The sequence below is a fragment of the Acanthaster planci genome, linkage group LG08 (genome assembly GCF_054643075.1).
Source record: "Acanthaster planci isolate LZ-2023a linkage group LG08, COTS_SCS, whole genome shotgun sequence".
Taxonomy (NCBI): Eukaryota; Metazoa; Echinodermata; class Asteroidea; order Valvatida; family Acanthasteridae; genus Acanthaster; species Acanthaster planci.
Window position 1 is genome coordinate 5,052,454 of NC_141784.1, and position 21,753 is coordinate 5,074,206.

General features: G+C 41.3%; 1 protein-coding gene across 7 annotated transcripts in view; it reads left to right on the forward strand.

The window, feature by feature from the left end:
* Positions 1 to 21,753, forward strand: part of LOC110974595 (ecdysone-induced protein 75B, isoforms C/D-like) — a 155,789-nt gene that overhangs the window by 87,017 nt on the left and 47,019 nt on the right. For 5 of the 7 annotated variants that reach the window (XM_087140319.1, XM_022226359.2, XM_022226356.2 and 2 more), the window contains 2 exons: positions 1,039 to 1,227; positions 17,337 to 17,884. In XM_087140319.1, coding sequence (XP_086996445.1) covers positions 17,362 to 17,884 — 523 coding nt within the window. In that variant the 5' untranslated portion in view covers positions 1,039 to 1,227; positions 17,337 to 17,361. Of the gene's footprint in view, positions 1 to 1,038; positions 1,228 to 7,948; positions 7,968 to 16,159; positions 16,696 to 17,336; positions 17,885 to 21,753 lie in introns of those variants that run through there. The other 2 variants (XM_022226363.2, XM_022226361.2) reach the window with 2 other exon arrangements.

Here is a 21,753-nt window from a genome sequence, read left to right on the forward strand (position 1 = left end):
CTCTAAATGCATTTAATCCAGAAATTTTATCTTGTTTGAAAAGTCCAACAACTATGTATGACAAACTCAAATTTCTCAATTTTGTACACGCATTTTGTAGTTGAACATGTTATGTATACATCTGGCAACAGTGAGTTCACTTCAGTGCCAGAGGGCTTTTGTTCCGACTGCAAAATAGTGAGTCCCTTTCCAAGGGTACAGAAAATGAGAACCAGAGCTTTTTGTTGGTCTCATGATAACTTGTCAACAGCCAGCATATGTTGTCACTACACCAGCTGGTCAGGCCCAGGTTGTAAACATGGGCATGGCCTCCTTGCCTACTGACAGTCCGACTTATCAGCACCTGTAATATTGTAATCCTGAGCACTCCCCTGAGCAGGCCTTAGTCTCCTAGATAGATTCCCCCAACCACCTTCAATAGTTTCACCTGACCCAGTCATTTCCAAGCCCCCCAATCCCCCAGATTTGTTCCCGCTTTAATTCGAGGCTCTCTGTGGAATCAGTATACCTACATACAGGCCCCTGTGATTCAGGGTAAAGAGACCGAGAAAAGAAGAGAATAAAAGAAGGGGGGCAAGAAAAAAAAGGTTGCTTCTCTCAAGATGGTCCTACTTGAATATTTCCTCATTTTAGTCGTGTGTAGCCCCCCCACCCATCCAATGTTGACAGTATTTTGGCTGTGCTTGCCATCCTTCACCACCAGGCACTCAGAGTCCTTTATTAATGCAGCGAGTGCCATACAGGGCACAGTGCGGGCATCCCGTGCTTACATGCCATGAATATAAACTTGGAGCTGAAGCTGAACATGATGTAGTGTGGCCCACCGCCTAGTTGTTAAGAGCCTGCATTTTTCTCCTCCCAAGCCTTTTGTTCTCCTGAATACATGCCGGCGGGACCCTCTCATCAGACATCATTCTGTGTTAGAGTCACCATCGGGAACATTTTCAAGCTCCCGGATCGTTCTGTCTTGGCTTGACTGGCCAGCTGCAATTCAAACATTCATTATGCTTGTGTTTTTTCCCCCAACTGCACACACAGTTGTCCCTTTGCCGACTATTGATGGCTGGCTGACTGCACACAGTGTTAGGAGTAGGTAGTGAGCGCAGCAGGGCAGGAGTGACTGACAACAGGGGTAATCAGTCAGGCGACGTAGCCAAGAGGACTGCAGCTTCGTGACTATAAGGGCACAGCAGCTACAAAAGCATCCTTACAAGCAAGATACAACAGGTAAAGACTTTACGTTGGTGACTCCAGATGTGCAGCACATGTACATGTATGTGCTCACTTAACAATTTGTAATAATGAGGGAAGATTTTGGAGAGTATCTATCTCATGTCAAAACTATTTGTGTCTAGCCGCTTTTTAAATTTTATAGGAGGCCTCAGGATGTGGAAAGTCGCAATTAATCTAAATTAGGAAAAGATGAAAAAGTTGGTTATTTTGGCACTGGTAGTTTTATCAGAAGTTTGTTTGTATCCTCTTTCTTGGCCCCCAAAATATTTAATTATATAAAAACATTCAGGTTAATTTGGTTAATCACAGATGTCCAGTGACATGCATCTTTATTTGTTTCAGTAAACCTTTTTTCCCGCAGTGCTCAACACTCATCTTAAAAGCATCAAAAGACATTAGCTTGCACAGTTATCCTGTGGGGAAAAACAAAAGGGATAAATTGGTAATTTTACTCGAGTTCATCTCAGATTCTTTGGTGTATTGATTTACAGATGTTAAATGATATATGTAGGACAAGGAAAGAATCTACAGACAGTAGGCACAATGAAGGGCGAGGATGATTAAGCTTGCTTGAAAAGAGAAAGACAGGAAACTGATGTGAATTTGTGTGATGTGGAATAGCCTAACCACAGTTTATGGATGATATAGCCTGATTTAAAAGATGATCGAGAAAATTTTCATAGAAGTGTCTGGGTGTGTTTGTTTTAACTTTAGAGAGGGGAATTGTCACCGCTGTATATCCCTACATGCATAATGGTTGATAGACACTGTAATCTGTAAATGCTATGGTTTAAAAGGTAATGGCTTGGACCCTGGGAGTTGACAGAAATGTTAGGTTATATGATACATTGATTATCTCATTGATTTTCTGGCCAGTTATCTGAAATTAATTGACTACATTTTGCACACGAGTTGGTAAACATTGGATGTGTTACGAGGTCATTTGCATGCGGTCTAGTCAGCCACACCAGTCAGCTATCGCCGGTGCGTTGTTAACAGTGTCTGATCCATTTACACACTGCCGCTGGTAAAAACCGCTGCGTGCTCGGAGCTGCCATCTCTCCTCGGCCAAGCCCCCTAATGTGGAGGGTTAGAGTTCTCTCCCTAGCGTGGAAGTCTAGACGGTGCAGCCCAGGCTACAGTGGGCCGTATAGGGCTGCGGCGAGGCTGAGGCTTCAGCTGCCAGTGTGCGGGGGTAGCACACACAGGCAGCCTGTGACCCGTTGGCCTTATTTGTGTTGCACAATTTCTGTATGTCTAGTTGTGCCTGCTTATACACGTACATGTATTTTGTCAGATTCCACATACCCCTATTGTGAGCTGCTGAATAGCCAGCTGGAGATTTCTGTGCTTTGCCCTGATAGGCTGTGAACTTGGTAGCCACGTCTGTGCACTAAGGGCAGTGCGGTTCAAGGCATCAACACGTACATGTACATGTAGGTGTTATGTAGTGAATGCTGAAAACCAATCCCCCCTTGGCAGTGGAGGTCATGAGAATTCTTTGGACACATTCAACAAACTCCAGAAGTCATGAATATCAAACAACCACATTTCATTTGCTACCGGTACTTGCATGCATTAATACACATATATGTCTTGCTCTGAAATGTGGTTATAAACAATCACCCAGTCTTTCCGCCTTCAGAAATTCTGAGTGTTTTCACATTTTTTTGGACTCATCATGTGTCTTTTGAGTGCCTGGTTTTTGGGGTTTATTGTTTGTTTGTTGTGTTGTTTGTTTGGTTTTTTATATAGAAAAACTGATTGCTGCTTTCACCCCTTTGGTGGTTCAGGTAAAACATTTATCATTTCTGCAACTGTCCTGCTATTACAATGTAGGTAGACAGTTGTCCCTACCATTGATTGAATGATGATTTATATGCCAGATATTTCTGGGCTGTGGATTATTTAATTTTGTTCTAGCGTGGTGAATAGATATTGGATTTTGTTTACAAGTTTACTGAACTGTTGTGACTGAGTGGAATTAGGCGAATGCATTCACAATTACAGCAGTCATGTTAATCTTTTGTGTCTTGTATCAACTTTGAGATGCTTGTTATTCAGTGTTTTGCTTTATTATGCTTTCTTTGGCACTCAGAAATGTTGGTTAGCCTAGAGCGCCCCTTCCTTTGTAACAAAGACGTTTGTTGCCAGTTTTGTGACTAAAAGAGGGAAAATGTGAAGGAATGACAAACAAAAAATGTCAGCACGCTCTTACTGTACTTACATGTTGTACCTTTGAGCCGAGCCAGCCCAAATTGTGTGCGTGCATGATTAGGGGCGGGCGCCATGTTGGCCAGGAGCGCTCTTTCTCCTTGCGTTCTCATGCTGAAATGATGCAAGGATTTGGGTTGGGTAGAATTCCCGTGCTGAAACAGGAACGCTGTGGAGTCTTTGTCTAGAGTGGAAAATCGATGTTGCCAGCAGTGTCACATTGGCAGTTGGTATTGGCATTTGCTGTTGTCCATATTCTTGAGCACGTGCCTTTTCTCTCTCTATTTGTAAAATGCTTTTAGCCTTAATTGATGCACACTGCATCCAAATATGAATTCAAATGCTTTCAGGCCAGGTATTGCATATTGATGCATTGTTTACTGCCATAGTGTAAGTGTTTGGTCTGGGGTTGATTTATTCAAAATGCATAATTTGATGCAATCAGGATTTGTCCTTCCTTTTGTCGTGTTAACTTCAACTTAATACATGTCTGTTGTTCACTGTTTCATCACTTTAGACGATTGTGACTGCTGTTTTGGTACACACACATACCGGTACAATTTTGGTGTCATGTTGTTCATATTTCTTGTTTTGCAGATTTCTTTTGTGTTCTGTGATTACGCTAATTTTTCTTTGGGGGGGGTTCGCATTGGCTGAATGAAGTCATTCTCTTACAGACTTGTTGGTATTAGTTTGTTTGAAATGTTCTGGTGCGCAAATGATTGGTGGCATTGCAGTCTACTAGTTGGTGATTGCTGAAGATTTTCAGTGAGCATGCATGTAGGCCCTATGGATTGGACTGAATCGGCACAGTTTTAAATCCAACCAAATCAGAACCAAACATTTGACACAGATGTCCTTGTATTTAATCTGTCGTGAATCATCAACGAGCCAAACAGGGCCAAGTATGTACATGTCCATTTGTTGACCAAAAGTAAAGATGAACGAATACCCCAAAACAAAAAGACAAACAACGTTAACGAAACCATCAACCAAACGAAACATTTTCATGGGCTTGTTTGACATGCAAGCTACAAAAGTCATCGGAGAAGACTAGTTGGTTGGAATAATTTGCCCATGTACATGTAAGGCACCCTGATAGGAAAGTGAGCCCGGTTTAATGGATCTCTCATGACTGGTTTCCTTAGGGCTGCTGAGGTCTTGTATTTGCAGTACAGTCAGGTGGAACGATGTTCCCACCAAGCGCAGCAGTGCCAGCTTGCCACGTTGCAGTAAGGGTTGTCCTCCAGCCAGATATTTCCTTTCATTTGCATATTGGATTGTAGCCCTGTTCTGTCTCCAAACATAGTGTGCTATTAGGTTTCTTGGATTATTAATCAATATTAGTGGTCATGCGGTCAGTGAACTGCCCTATAAAAGTGGCTGTGGATGGGGGCATGTCCGTGCTAAAAATACGCCACATCATTTGACTTCTCATCCCTGCTAAATCATTGATTTTTTATTCAGCGCCGGGAATTGGAGAGACTACTTAACTTAAGTCAGAAGAATGGAAATGGACATGTATGCAGGATTTGTGCAGATCACATTCAAGTCACATGGGAGGTACTGCTGAGTACATTATGATTGTACTTGGACAGAATGAACTTGAATTGTTACATGTAAGTGGTGTCGGGTCAATCACAAATTAAAGGAACCAGGAAATGAATTTTTCTTAGGGAATCACCTTTGTGTATCTCTGTACTCTTCTTCCATGTATGAAGACTGTTTGACATCTTTTTTGAGTTTCGTGAACTGAACGGTGCACTTTTTCAAACATTAAAAATTGCATTGAAAAAAAATTGCATTTCTGGCCAAGTGAGGGCTCTTTTGCTTTGATGTAAATCCAGGAAGACATGGTTCAGGTTGCATGTTTTCATGTTCAAATTGTGAATCCCAAATTTGCTCTCTGAAAATTTCTGTGAAAAGGATTTTTTGCTGGATTATTGCCATGTACTTACACAGCAACAAATTGCCAAAGAAAACAAAATCTGCCATAGCAGTGGTAAAAAAATCTAGAAATTTTCTGTGCACAAATCAGTGCAACATTGAGATTCAGTGCCTTGGATGACATCATAGTTCTGCTCATGAATATGCAAATGTATTAGCATAAAACAAAAAGCATCAAAATATGGGTTTAAGTTGCAAAACAAAAATTTAAAATGAGGTTAATTGAAACCAAAAAATGCAATTTCAAGGAATTTGAGTAAAATTTATAAAAATATTTCTATTCCTGGTTCCTTTAACAAGCCAGTCCACTTGAATCTTGCTTTAATGTTGTTCATTGGACTAACCCAAGAGTGAAAGTGTCCCATGATGTCAAGACAGTATGGCAGTGGCAGTTTTTGAGCCTGGAAAAAAAAAGGATTCAATTCAAAGATGGCATTGTGTCCTGATGAAGTCTGGCTGGTGATATCTCGATATGACACCCTGTCCCTTTCCTGGACCAACCAAGAAGCAACCTGCACAGTTTATGTAGTATTTGCAACTTTTGTGTGAAAAGTAATTGTCTTAATGCGGACAAATTGACAAATTAGATGTGACTCTGAAGTACACGTACATGTACGTGCTTTTCATTTTTCTTGATCTAATTGTCTAGGTAATAAATGTAGTTAGGTTCATATGCCGTGTGTTTTCCTTCTATCACAAGTCCTTCCGCAAGTCCCTTCACAAGGTCAGTCATAATTAACAGGGCACAGTTCATTTGAGTAGCTTGTGAAATGGCTTAAGACGGAATGACTTGCGATGGACTTGTGGTGGGCTTACAGGGGCTTTGGAGGAACTTGTGATGGACTTAAAAAACAACACTGATATTTAGTCTTCATACACCCTCAGAATTCAAATTAATTTTTCCCCTGTTAGATTGAACAGATGTTATGTTGAATCGTAAGCGATGTTTCTCTCTCTTCTGACTTTCCCTTTCACTTTCATCAGGCAGAATGTTTTGATTTTTTCTCACCAGTCAGCCCTACATGTTTATGGAAAGGCTAGGAAATTTTAAATTACCTCCCTGGGTCCCAAATTCTTGGATTGTCTTTCTCAAGTCATGGTAATTCCGCCATGTTTATCCTGTAAATTGGACAGCTCCAGCACACACCACTTGCTCACATTTCACTGGGCCATATACCAAACAGTCGATAACAAGCGTGCTGTGCTGTAGACTATGTCGCGACTTGAATCTCATGTTACATCGGGCCGAGCAATGTGCTCTAGCATGGGGCTGTTGCACAGGGCACCAAATGCCATCCTATTTTTACCGGGATGTTTTTCCAAGCGTTTGGTTTCTCCGAATTGCCCGATTATGAAATTGCTCCGATGCCTGTTGCAGCATGGGTTGAGCATTTGTGTAACTTGATGCAGATTTTGTAGTCAATAAGTCCTAGAAGGTGAGGATGCTGTCCTGACATCGATTTCTCCCTCTCGTCATCAAGGCAGAATACATTTCTCTGTGGTTGCTACAATTCACAAGAATGGCAGCTTCATGCAGCTTCGTTATTGAACAAAAGGTCTTCTTTCATTATTGCATGGCTTTATGCAGTCTGCGGTGAACTAGTGAACTACATGGTAGAGAAAATTCTTAATATTGAAAATATGTGTGAAGACGCACATATATTTGCCTGAGTGTGTGTATCATAAATCCCTGTGAAATTGCTGTTTTGTCCTTCTCAGAAGTGATTTAGCAACATTCCAGACATCGCAAGTCCTTTCTGGCAGAAAATCTGGCTCCGATTCCACTGAAGCTGCAGAGATGATTAAAAGCTACATGTAGCGAGTCTGATTAGCATATTGTCTTCCTCCCGTGCATATTAAATGCACATGTACCAATGGCTGGTGTTTGAGCCATTCAGTTTCTTACAGTACTTGGAATGTATAACATAAGGGGTCAGGTATGATTGACAGGATACATGTTTGTATGTCGGCCCTACATTTAACGAGTACAGTTTGTTTGAAAAGTAGCCTGATGTGTGGAATCTTGGAATAAAAATACTGATGAATGAAGAGCGATAGGTGCAGGAAACATGAGAAATCACAATCACAGGGAAAATCCCAATCTGGTTAGGCCATTCTTTAACCGACCAGCTCAAGCACATTCATCCATTTTTTGGAGAAGGTTTTTTTTTTTTTTTTACAGGGTTGTGTCAACATAATACAGAATTCACTGGTACCATTCCATTGTGGCATAAGGCAAACAAGGTGATGGGGGGAGAGACCTGTGAAAGGGCTAGCAGGTGGATTAATCTGCGTATGGAATGATGGAGCAGTGTCCATGATTTGTTATGGGAGGGTATATGGTGGCCCCATGCATTGGGGAAGCTTTTTATACCAGACAGTGATCTCCCCCGAGGCGACACACACTGCAGTGTGCTACTTTCATTTTTGGACGCCTCAGTGGAGTATGGAGTTCATAGAGGTACTGGTAAGATAGGAAATCTGTTGCATCTTTGCCTGTGAGCTGGGCGCAGCATCTGAGTTTTCCCGTTAGCGAGGGGACATTTATGAAAGGACACATTTCTGGTCAAGAAGTAAGGACCATCCCGATCCAAGAATTTGTTTGGTGACTTCGTTGCACTGGTAGACACATCTCTTACTTCTGGGTCATTTTACATTGTATTCTGTTTGTCATGGGTTTTCTTTTCAAAGTTCCTGAGTTCCTTATGAATCGTCAGTGTTCTTAGTAGTTGCTCCATGTTGGAGCAACCTGTTGTCCTTGTTTCAATATGTTCGGTTTTTCTTTTATGGATAAGCCTAAAAGAGCAGTCTTCAAGTCCTAGACTGAAGCCAGTCACTGGCAATGGTCAGGCATCTTTTCATTTTAGAGTGTAATTCCTGGACAGCTGGTGAATGACCCAGCCATTTAATGAGACTGATCTGTCAGAATGCTGGACACTGGAGGGACTGCATTATAGTACATGATTTACCCATTTTGAAACTGTAAGAGAAAGTAAAAATTTTTGGAGTTTTGGAGGGAGTGCAGTGTTGTTTGTAAATGAGTATTGTTTTCACCCTGTGGAAAAATTAAAGTTTTGTTTTAAACAATTTTAGTTGAAAAAAGATCTTTCTGAAAAAAAATTCTAGCGGGGAGTAACATCATTGCAGTTACACCTTAATGTAATTCTCACTTTGTGACCCTGATGGGCTTTAAATTATGCCAAGACTTGACAGAGACTGTTTATTTACAACCTTCAATCATCCCTTCGTTTCATGCGGCAAGTCGGGCAAATACATGCTACCTGTTTTGGGGATTCAAGCATTGGGACCTGGGTGTGTGCGTGACGTTGTAGGGCTACATCTGCGTGTGCACATGGCGTCAACAAGCTTTTAAACTGGGAGGACAAACGGCTCAATAAAATCTTTGGGCCATTAATTTTCCTGATTCAGCAGAAAAAAAGGGAAAGATTTAGCCCATTTGCTTCGTAAAGAGAAGTCAGCTTGAAGTTTTGCTGATTTACTGGAGTAAAACCAAAATGCAGAAAGTTACTGAATTCTTCAAACATTTTGTTTAGAAAATCTTTCCTGTGTAATAACACAGGAAAGATTTTCTAAACAAAATAATAACCAAACTCAATTAAAATGGAATCATCCAAGTGGATTTACAACTTGTTCTGAGCATTGCATATTTCAATGGCATAATATCACAAATTCATCACTTTCTGACCAAGATTATAGTTTTTGGGGGGTAGGATGTTAAGGAAATCGCCTTTGCTGGTAAGAACTGATCCTGATGGTTGACTGCTTGCTTGTCCCCTCTGAAACAACCTTGAAGTTGTGAGGCATCACAGACATGAACCAACTGCTCATGCCTCTCTGCATTAAATAAACACACAGTGGTTTTTTGTTCCAAGTCATTTCTCCCGGGGAGAAAAAATTGTGTAGCCAGACCAGAGGGTGAGCAGAGTGGCCGATTGCAATGGTAGAGATTTTAAAACCAAAGTCAGCGTTTAAATGGGTTAAAAGTGATGAAAGTTTCATTTGCAGTGCACTGACAAACATTGTAGCTGCACACCTTACAAATCTAGTCCGTGGCCTTTCTCCATTTTTATTGATACGGTGAAGGTCATACAGGTTCCAAGCCCAACTCCTTAACTCTTTTTCCCGAATTTATTTTTGGTACGAAATGTAATTTACCTCTTGATTTCTTCATACCTTCAATCCTTCTCTTTTTTGTTAGAAATGTCACAAATTAACAAGTGCAAGATTGTTCAAATTGAAACTATCCAGGGATGCTACGGATGGTTTAAAAAATATTCATGTTGTTTCTGTACTGCCGGTAAATTTGTGAAAAGCAAGCCCCAGAAAATTGCCCGCATATTAAAAAGGCCCAAAAGGACACTCATACTGACAGCTTTTTATCTTTAAGTAGCAGTAAAGAATGCCATGTGCACCACTCACAAATATGTTCTGTAATTTTGACGGATGGGCCTTCAAAGAAGAAGAAAAAAAACTTCACTAGCACATTTTGGAAAACGGAGATGGGTGGATGTTGGAGGGTCCTGGCCTTATTTCAGAAGTGAGTGTCGGTAGGGACGGAGTAGCATCGAACAGGACAGTAAAAAGCAAACTTCTTCCATTTTGACTAATCATGAGGTAATCCTTTGTGAAATTTAACAGAGTTTTGCGCAGTGACAAACAGTTACAATTCAACACAGTGATCCCGAACTTAGTAAGGGAAGTTCTATGTGTTTGGCAAGTCTCAAACATTCATACATGGCCCCAATGGAGGCAGAGAATACCCAAGCTTTGTCCAAGCTTGTGGGCCAGTCTGAGATATTTGCTTGAGACCAGCCAAGCCCCTATTTATGCCCATTTATAAATACCTCTTGAGTTAGTAAGTCAAAACAAGTTTAAAAATGGTTTAATTCATCAGTTTTACATCTCTTTTTTTTTTTTTCCAAACACCCATTAGGCAATGTTATTTGACTGTATATTCCTGTCAGGAATAGTCGTAACCAATCTCCTTATATGGAGATTGATGCACACAATGCAGGTACTGTGTGAGGTGGTACACAACCAGCTGGTGCTTTATCAACCCTAGACTGGCCACATGAAGGGCTCTCAACCAGTAGGCATATTAGCTAAATTGTCTGAGGTATTTACAAATGTAGGTTTCTGTGTAGCAAGTCAGTGGCCCTTGGTATTACATCAGATTTTGCTTGTGTTTCAAATCTCCAAGATTGAGACTCGGCATCAGCCAGGTGAATGCTTTGTGTCTGGCTAGTCTTACTTCAGTGCCCTGCTGTAAACCGGATTTAATTGTCTGCCCTTGCTTTGATCTACTGCTAGCCACAAGTCTCTCTTCCCTGGTCGTCTGGCAAGACCCTCAAAAACAAGCTGATGTTTCTTGTCTGCAGATCCTGCCCAAAGAGAGAGAAAAAAAACAAATGTGGAAAGAGGGAGAAAGGCCAATTGCATGTGTTTGCTCTGCCAGACATCCTGACTGGTTGATTATAGCAGCTATTGGGTTACCGTGACTTGATCTCTGGCCATCCTAGTCCCAGAAATGAGGAGCATGGATTCCTAATCTGCCTCTGTTCCTTTCTTCCAGACTTCCCTTTGCTTATCCTGCTCTTTTTTGTTTCTGAGGAAGAAGGTATTATTGGGATGAGGAAATTCCCTGTGATAGATTATATCATGAACTTGTCCCTTCAAATTCTGCCATGTTCTGAACATGTCAATCACCCACAGGGAGAATCAAAAGTGTATCAAATTTGTCATCCATCTCGCCTGACAAGTGTATCTTACCTCTTTACAAACATCTCATTAAAGATTGTTTTTAGATACATTTAGGGGCGATTACCATTTGATATCTTGTTGAGACTTTTAAGGAAAGAATTTAATCTCACAAGGAGAAGTTAATAGTTGAATTACTCTCCAGGGTCCTTGTCCTACAGCATTGTAAGTTTATCTTGAGCAGCGATGGGCAGGAGAGGTACTGCTTTTTGAAAAATAACTCAAGTCGAAAAGAAATATAGGTTGATCATACATGTAATGAAAGTCCTTCACTGTTGAAAATATTCCGCAAATTGTAATTTTTTGTTGTGATGATGTTAAAAGTCTGGGCACTAGTTTTTGTCAGAAGGGAACAGTGTGATTCTTGGAAGTTTGCAAGGCTACATCCCAACCTTCAGCTACCGGGGGTAGGTCTAAGTCTTCACTCCATTGGAAATATGCAGATACGCGCAGACAATAGACATAGCCCTAGCTCTGGAATCCTGTTTTGGACACGGCCTAAATGCAGAATTTGTTCGCTGCAACAAACGAGGGAGTTCACAGCCACATGTCACAACAGGGAACCTGCCAGCACTCTCACAAAATGGAACAAGAAGTTGGCAAGATCCAATAATGGCCCCCCCCCAGTTTTGTTGGAGAGAGGAGAAAAAAAGAGCGGCATTACCCATGGAGGTTGAGCGTGGGTATTGCAGACAGATGCATGGTGGTGCTGACAAGCCGAGAGGTAAAGCTCTCATCAGGACCCCTAATGACAGACTCTCTGGGCCAGAGCCAGTCTCTCTCCACAGGATGTGCCATACGGGGGATCTGGTAATAGACAGCAGGAGGGCCTGGCTTAATGGGCTATGCAGAGAAGGTTTGGAGGGGACGGGTTGGGGTTTGACTAACTCTCCCTGCCAGTCAGGGGTTTTGGCTTCAGTTTCCCCAAACACTAGTACATGTACATGTAGGTGATGGCCATTTCAGGTCCATAATCACCTGTAGCATTGCTTTGTTGCTGATTTTTTAAATAACACACTCAGGGGCAAATAACAGGCACCATCATCATCTGTTGCCTTAGTAAAAAACACTCGGGGGCAAATCACAAGCACCGTCATCATCTGTTGCCTGAGTAATATTCTAATTTCATAGTTGCTGTCGGAGGATTACACTGCGTAGTTGACAACGTTGACTTTTTTTTTCGTCTAATATCTTCTTTTGTTTTAGTTCTGGAGGAAATTATCATTTTTTGTGCAGTTGTAAAAATCTACACAGCTTGCTTTGAGGATTGTGTGCGAATGTAGATGTATGAATTCTTCATCTTTAGCCAGTTCATGCAATTTTCACAGACTAGTTTGTGATGTGGTTGACTTGACACTTGAGATTGTTATCTGACTACTGACTTGTGTGATTTAAAGGAGTGTGTGATGTATTTTGATGGTGGAATTAAGCGGGGTGTTGGTCTCCACACCACAGCAGGCTCCCTCTTCGTCTGCTTTTCAGTGAAAGGTGTTAAACATAGTTTATTTTCCTTGGTTGTGTCACAATCTGATGTTCCTCTTTTTGTAGCATTGTGCTTGTTGCCTCATAACATTGCTTGTGAAGGCACATCTTGAAAGATATGTAGGAAGGATTTCATCAACTTTAGTCACTTCAAACAGTCCATTTGGTGATTGCACTTTATGTCAACAGGGAGGTTTAGATTCAATGACCTTAACCTACAAGAACAAAATCCTGTCCCAAACATGGCTTATTTATCCAATTGTGCCAGAATAGGTGTCTTTTAATGATGAATTTATAATGGTTTGCTTTCTGGCATGACCTAATGGCATGCTGTTAGTCCTTGATCGAGATATACTTGTAACTAAAAGATGGTGCTGTTAAGTGAGAGATGCCACAACGCCCGCTATCAGACAAGTTTCAATCCACTTTGGCTATCATCTAGAGAAGGCTGCCAGTTAAGTTTTTTCTTTTAGTTGGTTTTCGTCAGGAAACCAGCCAAGAATAGGAAAATGTAACTTCCGTATTGAAATTAGACGTACATGTACCTCGTGGTCTGGACATAAGTCTGGTCTGGTAACTGACGCACAATCACCGTCTCCACAATCCTTTTTCCTGCCTCAGGAAACACAACTGTAATTGGTCTACTAGCGAGAAGTTCAGCATCAGTAGTAATCTGTTCAAAAATATCACATTTGGTTTCTCTTGCGTCATATGTTGCATGAACGTGTAATAGACTCCGCACACCATAAGTACCCCCTCCCAGTTATGACAAAAAAAAAAGAGTGACAGACACTTGGCTTCCATTGCTGTCTAGACTAGCTTTGAAGAACGATCTCATTGGGTTCTTGTACTGTTCTTTGCATGGTTATGCCTAATGGTATTTGTCAAGAAATACTTAAGAAAGCACATGTATCATTCACAAAATAAACAACCTTAGAAAAGTGGTAAGAAAAACTCCTCAAGGGGCACACACCACACTACACGCTCGGGGGGGGGGATTTTGGACTGATATTTTACCAAATATTGGTCAGGGTGACAGCATTAGGAATCTAAAAAATATCTTTCTTATTGCCTACTTTGGGAAGACGTCTTACGTCTCCCTTTGTTTGATGTGTCTGTGATTATCTGTAAAAGAAGTGCAGAAATGTGCAAAACGCTTGAACCTCCATACTTAAAACTTAGAGGAGACCTTTTACGTCTCCCTTTGTTTTATGTTTGTGTGATTGTCTGTGATTGTCTGTAGAAGTGCAGAAATCATAATGTGGATGAACGCTTGAACCTCCATACTTAAAGTTTTAAATCAGACATTCAGAATATACATTCTGCTAATTGATAGGATATTCAAACTAATGACCAAATAATTTAAAAATTAAAATTACAGGAAACTACAGGGATTTGTATATAATCGTATATATATGTACATCTCTAAAACGGTTTAATTTTGTGAAAGGTCCAGTTTTTCTTAGGATTGGTGAAAGCGACTGGTATGTACATTGTACATGTTGTTGGACTCCAAAAAGCACTGTCGTGAATGATGAGATTGTGTGTGTTTGCTGTGGTAATCATCCCTGAACTTCTGCAACACAAGAGGGCGCTGTTTTAAAAAGATAGTTCTTCCTTTTAGAAAATGTAAAAGCCATAGGTTCTTGTTAGATTTTCTGTTTTATTTGTGTTTAATGTACATGTAGATTGTTTCTTAAAACACTGTCTTTTATAACTGAGTTTTTCACTGGCTAAAAATGGTTCCAGAAACAAGAATCTGTGAAACTGAAATCCCCATTTATGAAAAACCAAGCAGAAAGGCCAAAATTAAATCAGTCTTGGAAACTGATTTGGAGTTAGTGGCACTCATAGCAGTTGTTGACAAGGGCTAAATGGTCCTTGATTCATGTGCTGGATAGCTTTTGGTTGTCACTGCAGTTCCTCCCAAAATTATGGTGCATAAAGTTTTTTGATTCAAGTCACAACCTAAGTTCCTGACCCATTTTGATTTTGTATGTTGACTGTCTGTGTTGTTTTTTTGCACTACATCTTGTCAAGGGACAAAACGCCACTAAAAATACTTGGGTCTGGAAACGGTAAAACTGAAAGGTCGTGCATTACTTGCTGTAAGGTCAGACCAAAGGCACATTTATCAAGGAGAAGTCATTTTTACATATCACATGATTTATCGAGTCATTTTTCCGGCCTCTCTGAGGAGAAACAAATGCCCACATGGTAATGTAGGGCTCTTGCACACCCCAGGTCAAGGTGTTGCCCCGCAGAATTAATGACCACTCCAAAACATGAAATTCTATACTTAATAGGCTGCCTGTGGTGAGTGAAGTGTGGCAGCCTAGGAGTTCCCTGGAGCACTGTGTGGCGGCAACATGACACAGCTTGAAAACTGAATATGGTGATGATTTGTCCATCTAAATGACGGGCAAGCATATTATTCTCACTGGGCTGATTGTGTTAATCTAGTACCGAGTAATGAGGGAGGAATGTTGAAAAATGAACACTCCCCCCCCCATCAGTTGGTTTACAAACCCACCTGGTGTTAGCTGGTCCTTACCCCTATCCTCTGATTTCAAAATGATTTCACATACACCAAAGGGTTCCATGAACAAACATGTACCAAGTACTGATGAGCTATGCTACAGGATGGAGAAAACTTGTCATTGTTGAAATCCATTCCTGTTGAAAATTGCTAGGATCTGTTTATCGTGCGTTGTAACAAGGTGCTGCTCTGATGAAAAAGTCCATGTGAGTCCAACTGATGGTGCACGTGATTCAACCTCAAAATTGTAGCTAAACCTACCAGTAGTACGAAAGGCCATAAGCTAAGCCGAGTCACAAGTCCCCCCCCCCCAAAGGACTTGACTTAGTCTAGACCTGAGAATGAGCCCAGTAACTTGTGTTTCCATATTGAATATACATTGTACATATGTACTGGTACTTGTCTCCGGTTTAGTTAATGACTTGGGGGGGTTGAAGAATTTGTTTGAGAAACTAATGTCGATGTTATAATTTGTTTCCCATTTCGACAGTTTGGACTTAAACAAGATTTTTCTTCTGGCAAATAGATTGCTGGTGTGCTTGGTACCTGCATGGTACAGCTCATCCGCCAAACCAAAGCGGTAGAGATGGGAAACAGTTTTATAATAGTCTGTAAGTGACTATACGAGCACATGTGATCTGTATACAAATTGAATTAAATGTACATGTACATGGGGGAAGGATAGTTGTCCCTCCTACAGTTCAGGATAAAATATCACCAAACCGGATGATTGGCAGGCTGTTCTCAACCAGCAAACTGCAACGTCTCCCCCCCCCACAACACCCAGTGGAACATCTGTGCGAAGCAATGTCACAAAGACTGTTCCATTTCAGATGGGGTGCTTGTTGATGGCAACACAGCACATGTACCCGTTCTGTTTTCAGACAACTGCTGAACATAACAGCTCAGACCCAGATGCAGTATGGTTGACCGACTTTGCATTTAATTGTGCAGTATAAATATGCGAGAGGCCTTGATCTTGATTTAATCACGCTTTTATGCATGCTGAGGGAAAGCCCTTGTATGTAATATGTACATGTAGGCTCTGGCCACGTTAATTTCATCATCGGTCTGACAGTTATTGATTGGCTGTGGATATTTTGAAACCATTTGCATAAGTGGGTTGTAATGTACCTTTTGTGCAGTTCTCTTTTCCTGGGACCGTGGACCCTGTGCTGGTTTTTTTTTTCTCTCCTCTGTGTGTGTGTGTTGAGCACGTGCTGCTGTGTCGAAGGAAGAGTTTTAGGGGATAGCACAGGCAGATGGTTTTGACCAAGTCACCCAAGCCTTGGGGCTAACTGCTGTAAACACAGGCAAGCCATTCTGAGCTCAACAAGGAGCACCAGTCTCTCCTATTTGTCCTACTCCAAAATGGGTCCATGGCTAGTGTCTCTGTGATTAGAATTTGTTGCTGGGGAAATTGAGGGCTTAGAAGAAGGATTGAAGGTTGTGTGCCACCCCTACAACAGATAGGTCACCATTTGTGACATTCTTTCACTACGGTAAGTCGTTAATGATTGCTCTAAGAATGAAAGTTGAATGTGGAAGTTAATGTGGAAGATCAAGGTTGAGAGGTAGAAAAGTTAAATTAGGGAGAGTACTTCAAAAATCTACAGATGTGCGGAATCTAGAAGGAAAAGGATATATTACATTTGCAACTGATAGATCCCATAGGTAATATAGAGAGAGCTCAGGACTGGAGATCTGGGTTGAATTGCTGGTGTTTGGTATCAGCAGAAAGCCTTACAATCAACCCCAGCAGTGACGAAAGATGTGTTTCTGGACAAAGACCAACTGAAAAATGTGGGGATTTAGCACATGACCCCTGTGAGTGTAATTTGGCCTGTACTTATGAACGTGTACTGAGCTCTTGAAGGTTAGCTCTGATTGAGCTTGTATAAGAGATTTAAGTTCACTGTTGTGGTGTTGTTATATTATTGAATGTGGGGTGTGGAAAGTTCCAACCCAGATAAGAGACTGTTGGGTGACCTGTGTATTAATTGGGTTCCATATGCCCCAAGGATTAAGTTTCTCTGGTAAGTGTTTGGATGCACGTCAATCTCAGTAAGAAGGCTGGATAGTGTTTCAGGCCGGGCATTTGACAAACTGGGGTTTCTTTTTTTCTTATTTTTTCATCGGCCAGGGCCCCACGGCACTGAGGCGATAGGATGTCCAAGCGCCAGAGTGCAGAAGTGCAGGAACCCTCTCCGGGGAAGAAGGCTCGGCAGCTGTCAAGCACTGACGACCACAGGGAGAAAAGTGACAGGTTCCCAAGGGAACGTTGTTTCACCCCACCCAGACAATACCAAAGGGACAACGGGCTCATGTCTTTGGATAATAGAGCTACAGTGCACAGGCCCACCCAGTCACCATGGAGCACTAAAAGTGTACCGGAAGTCAGCTGTAGCCAGCCGGTCATCCGCGAGACCACTGATTCAATTCTAGCACAACAGCAACAAGAGGACGAACTCCAAGTAGTCAGAGCGAGACAACAGTACTCGCTGCTGTCCTCAACAGAGATGGCCGTACCCCGGCCTCCGGCTGTTGACTCCCCCAAGAAGGGCAACACAATGATTCAAATGGACTCCAGGATAGAGACCAAAGTGCCCAGACCTTGCAGTGAGCGGTGCTTGGACGCAGAGAGGAATCGACAGCCAAGATGGCCCAAATCACACAAGCGTATGGAAATAGGTGAGTGGACGTCAAGAAAATGCCAGCTCCGCCATTCAACATCAGTGAACCTCATTCACTGGCCAATTAAAGCTTTCATTTGTGACACCGTTTTACGGTCCGTTGGTGGATGAAACCACTGACCAGCCTGGCACACATGTATTACAGTTATAATTTACTCACTCAGTTTATTAAAACGGGCTCATATTGAAGTTGGTAGTCACAATAAACATTGCTCACAAAAAATGTGTGTACCCAATGACAGAGCCTACGAACTAAAGCAAACAACAGAAATGTCTGACCAGATAAATGTGATGTGACCCTTTCAGGTAGAGATACGAGACAGATAAGAGTCGGTGGAAGTACAATATTGTCTGCATATTTACTTGAAATCTGCACAATTGGGCGGACTTTGGACAAAATAAGATTACCCAGAGGTAAAGTTGGCAGCTACTTAATCATAGAATGAGAAACCAATCCTTTTCTTTTGTTTCTGATGAATTTTAAGTGAATCCAAAATAACTGAACCTTGATTTTTGAAGCCTATCTCCTGAAGAAAGTTTGTTTTCCCTCAAGTTGCTTGGACGTTTGAAAAAAGTACATGTTAGAGAGTAATTCAGTTTAGTGGTTTCAGTGTCACACCTGAAATAGAACACATCCTTTTGGCAGTTTTGCATCTTGAAATTATGCCAAAAAAGTGATTGGGCAAAACAATTTCATTTTGCCATTACCAGCTTTTGAAAGGATTTTGCCACATGAAAACACACACTTTTAGTTTAATTGCCATTTAGAGAACAAAAGTATCCTTCAGGCCTTTTTACCTTTTACATTTCCCTCAGATTTTTTTTTGGATCACCTATGTTTTTGGTTGGACAGATACCAAAAATAGACAGAAAATGGAAGAAATCTGGTTGTAATTTCATGCTCTGACATACAACACAAAATACAGTAAAGGGGCCAGTGACGTTAAGCAGTATTTCTCCAGTGATTAAAAATTCCAGGCAAGTTTTTAAACTCCCAAACCATTTTACACATGCGACTGAGCATTCGGAGTCAAAACTGAACAGAATGAAATTCATCCGTCAGTTTTGACATCAAAATGGAAAATTATTTTTCTGTGAAAACAGAAATCACTACATGACTTCAATGGACTGTATTCGTGGCGCCCCCAATTTCAGTCGTATTCCTGAATGCACAGTATAAATTTCAAAGCTGTAATGGGATAGTACCAGGTGGTTTTGGGGGTCGGAATGAAATCGTAGAATATAGTCTGGTTCTTTGAATTTAACGTTTTCCGGTAAATACACTACGTTGGGGAATACGACTGAAATTGGGGACGCCACGAATATGGTCTATTCAGTATTCGCCTCCATGCGCATGCACATGGAGAATGGCAAAATCAGTAACTTTAAGTTATCGTCATGTTCATACTGTTTCCCTGATGATGTTGGCCCTTTCTACTCTATTTTGTATCACGTGGAAAGGATTCAAGTGATGAAGTTTCCTTAAATTTTGTGTAACTGTATACTTTTCTTGTGTGTACAGTGCATTCAAACAATTATTTCTTTTGGTTTTTGAGTTTTGAAAAAAGCCTACATTTTTAACATTGAAAATTGTCCATACTTTTCTTGACAACTAAGGGCACTGTTTTTTCAGTTTCACCATCAAGGTCATGTCACATGGCACTTGGCCCATCAACATAACACTGCCACTGCATGCACTTTTACGTAGCAGATTTTTACCCGTAGTACTGCCGATATTGGCATGTGAAAGTGGATCATCAGGGTCATGTCACTTGATGCATTAAGACATCAATGTAATATTGCTATCATTTCATCTGTGTCTATGATGTCCCTGTCCTGCTTTCAATGTGTGACGAGTTGAATGGATATAGTGTACAATTGTTCTGCTGATATTGGCCTGTGAAGAGTGCACCTTTAAAAACCCTAAACCCCTAGGGACTATTGAAAACCTGCATAACCTTGTTGGGTTCAGCATGGTTAGGGCGAACCCTAACCCCCTAGGGACCATTGAAATCCCGCATAACCTTGTTGGATTCAGAATGGTTAGGGTTAACGTTATGTGACATACATGTGCATGCATGAATGCATTTTCTACATAATGTTGCTGATATTTTTATCTACAACTCATCTCTGCTCATAATCAGGGTAGCTCTCATTCTGATAGGATAATGGCCTTTGAAGATGGTTCCCTTGTCACGGGACCGATGATGAAGTGTATCGTACTGGTAGGTCATTCTAAAGCATCGATATCACATGTGAGGTTAGCCCTATGAGTCCAGCCATGTGCTGACTCGGGCACTGAACGTGTTTGAACTGGCATGATGTCAGGTAGTGTGTTCTCAAATGACATTTATCTTTTTGAAATGCAAAATTGGCTTATTGCCGTGTTTTGCACTGTCCTTATCTTGGCCCCGGTTGATGTGTCGCAATATTTTGTTCGTGTATTTTGTGGCATTGATCCAGTTTGGTATATGCCTACAGCACGTGTCCGAAAAGAAGCATATCCGAGGTCAGGTTCTGGAACAGGCGAAAGGCCTGCCATATTAGTTTGACCGTATGCCGACTTGCACACATAGTTTCTTCTAGTAGGATCTTGCTTTTTGGAAAAGGCCGTCCGTGATTACATTGGAAACTTCATCATTAAGTCATTTCTATTCAACCATTACATGCTCACAAATTTCCTTGTCTGTGTACACATGTATGTACATACGTCCAGTGGTAAATGAATATCATTGGCTCTAGTGTTGAGATACGATGTACTCCTTATAAGATCCATAATTCTCCGTTCAAACAATGCATTCAGTGCTACGTGTGTTCACATTTATTTAGGGCAGTAAGACTGCTCGACACAACTGGGACAGGCTAGATGTGCTTGTCATCTTGGTCGTTACCCTTTATTCAGCAACACGTCTTCTTCCACACATCTCTCCCTTCTCTTCTCCCCCCCCCCACCTCATCCAGAACAGTTGCCCCAAATCCTCCTCCTGAGTCTGCATCAGTGCCAGCAATTACCTAGCCTCATTTCTGCCCAGAAACTGTACCAGTGTGGCCTGTAGACAATCTGAAAGAAAAAGAGAACCCCCTTAGCCTTGTCTGGCCGCGCCGCCTGCACCTGTGAAGTCACAGTGCTCCATTACTCGGGCTCGGGCTGGCATCCTCGCGGGAGATGCCTGGAGAAAGCCATAAGATGGACTTAAGCCACCATCTCCCTTGTGGTGGGCAACTGTATAATGATGAGGCTACCAGAAAAAAGGGTACGGGTCCTCGAGAGGGAAAAGGCAAGAGAGGCAAAATGCCAGACATCTAAAGGATGATGGAAGTCAAGGCAGGAGGGTTTCACATGAACAACTCCACAGAAGGCATTTATGTGTTCCGTTCTATGTGTTTCACAAATATAGTTGATGTTCATGTAGTAAAATAAAAAGTGACTTTTCCACCTGTCTTTGAATGTTTTCAAAGACTTACCGACACTAGTAATGGGCACGTTTCAGTATTTAATATGAAATACATGCATCTACGTGTACTAGTACATGCGGTATTCCCATATATGTGTCTGTGCTTGTTGTGACGGTTTTTAATTTTTTTTCATTCTGACAAACAAGTTTTACGTGTTGTGCTTCAGTGTTGAAAAGCTGAGGAGGATTAGTTCTGAATATCTCTCATTTTTTATTTGAGAAAAACTACAAGACTTGAATGTTTGAACTGAAAATATTTCGTGTCAAATTAAGTACTTGTTTTTTACGGCATATAAGGGATTAATTATTGTATTCTATACGCCCTGGTAGCTTCAAAGGTTCAGAATCTAGGATTTGTCTGTGTCCATTGAATTCTTCTTTCAAGCCCAAGAAATTGACAAAGCAATTAAGA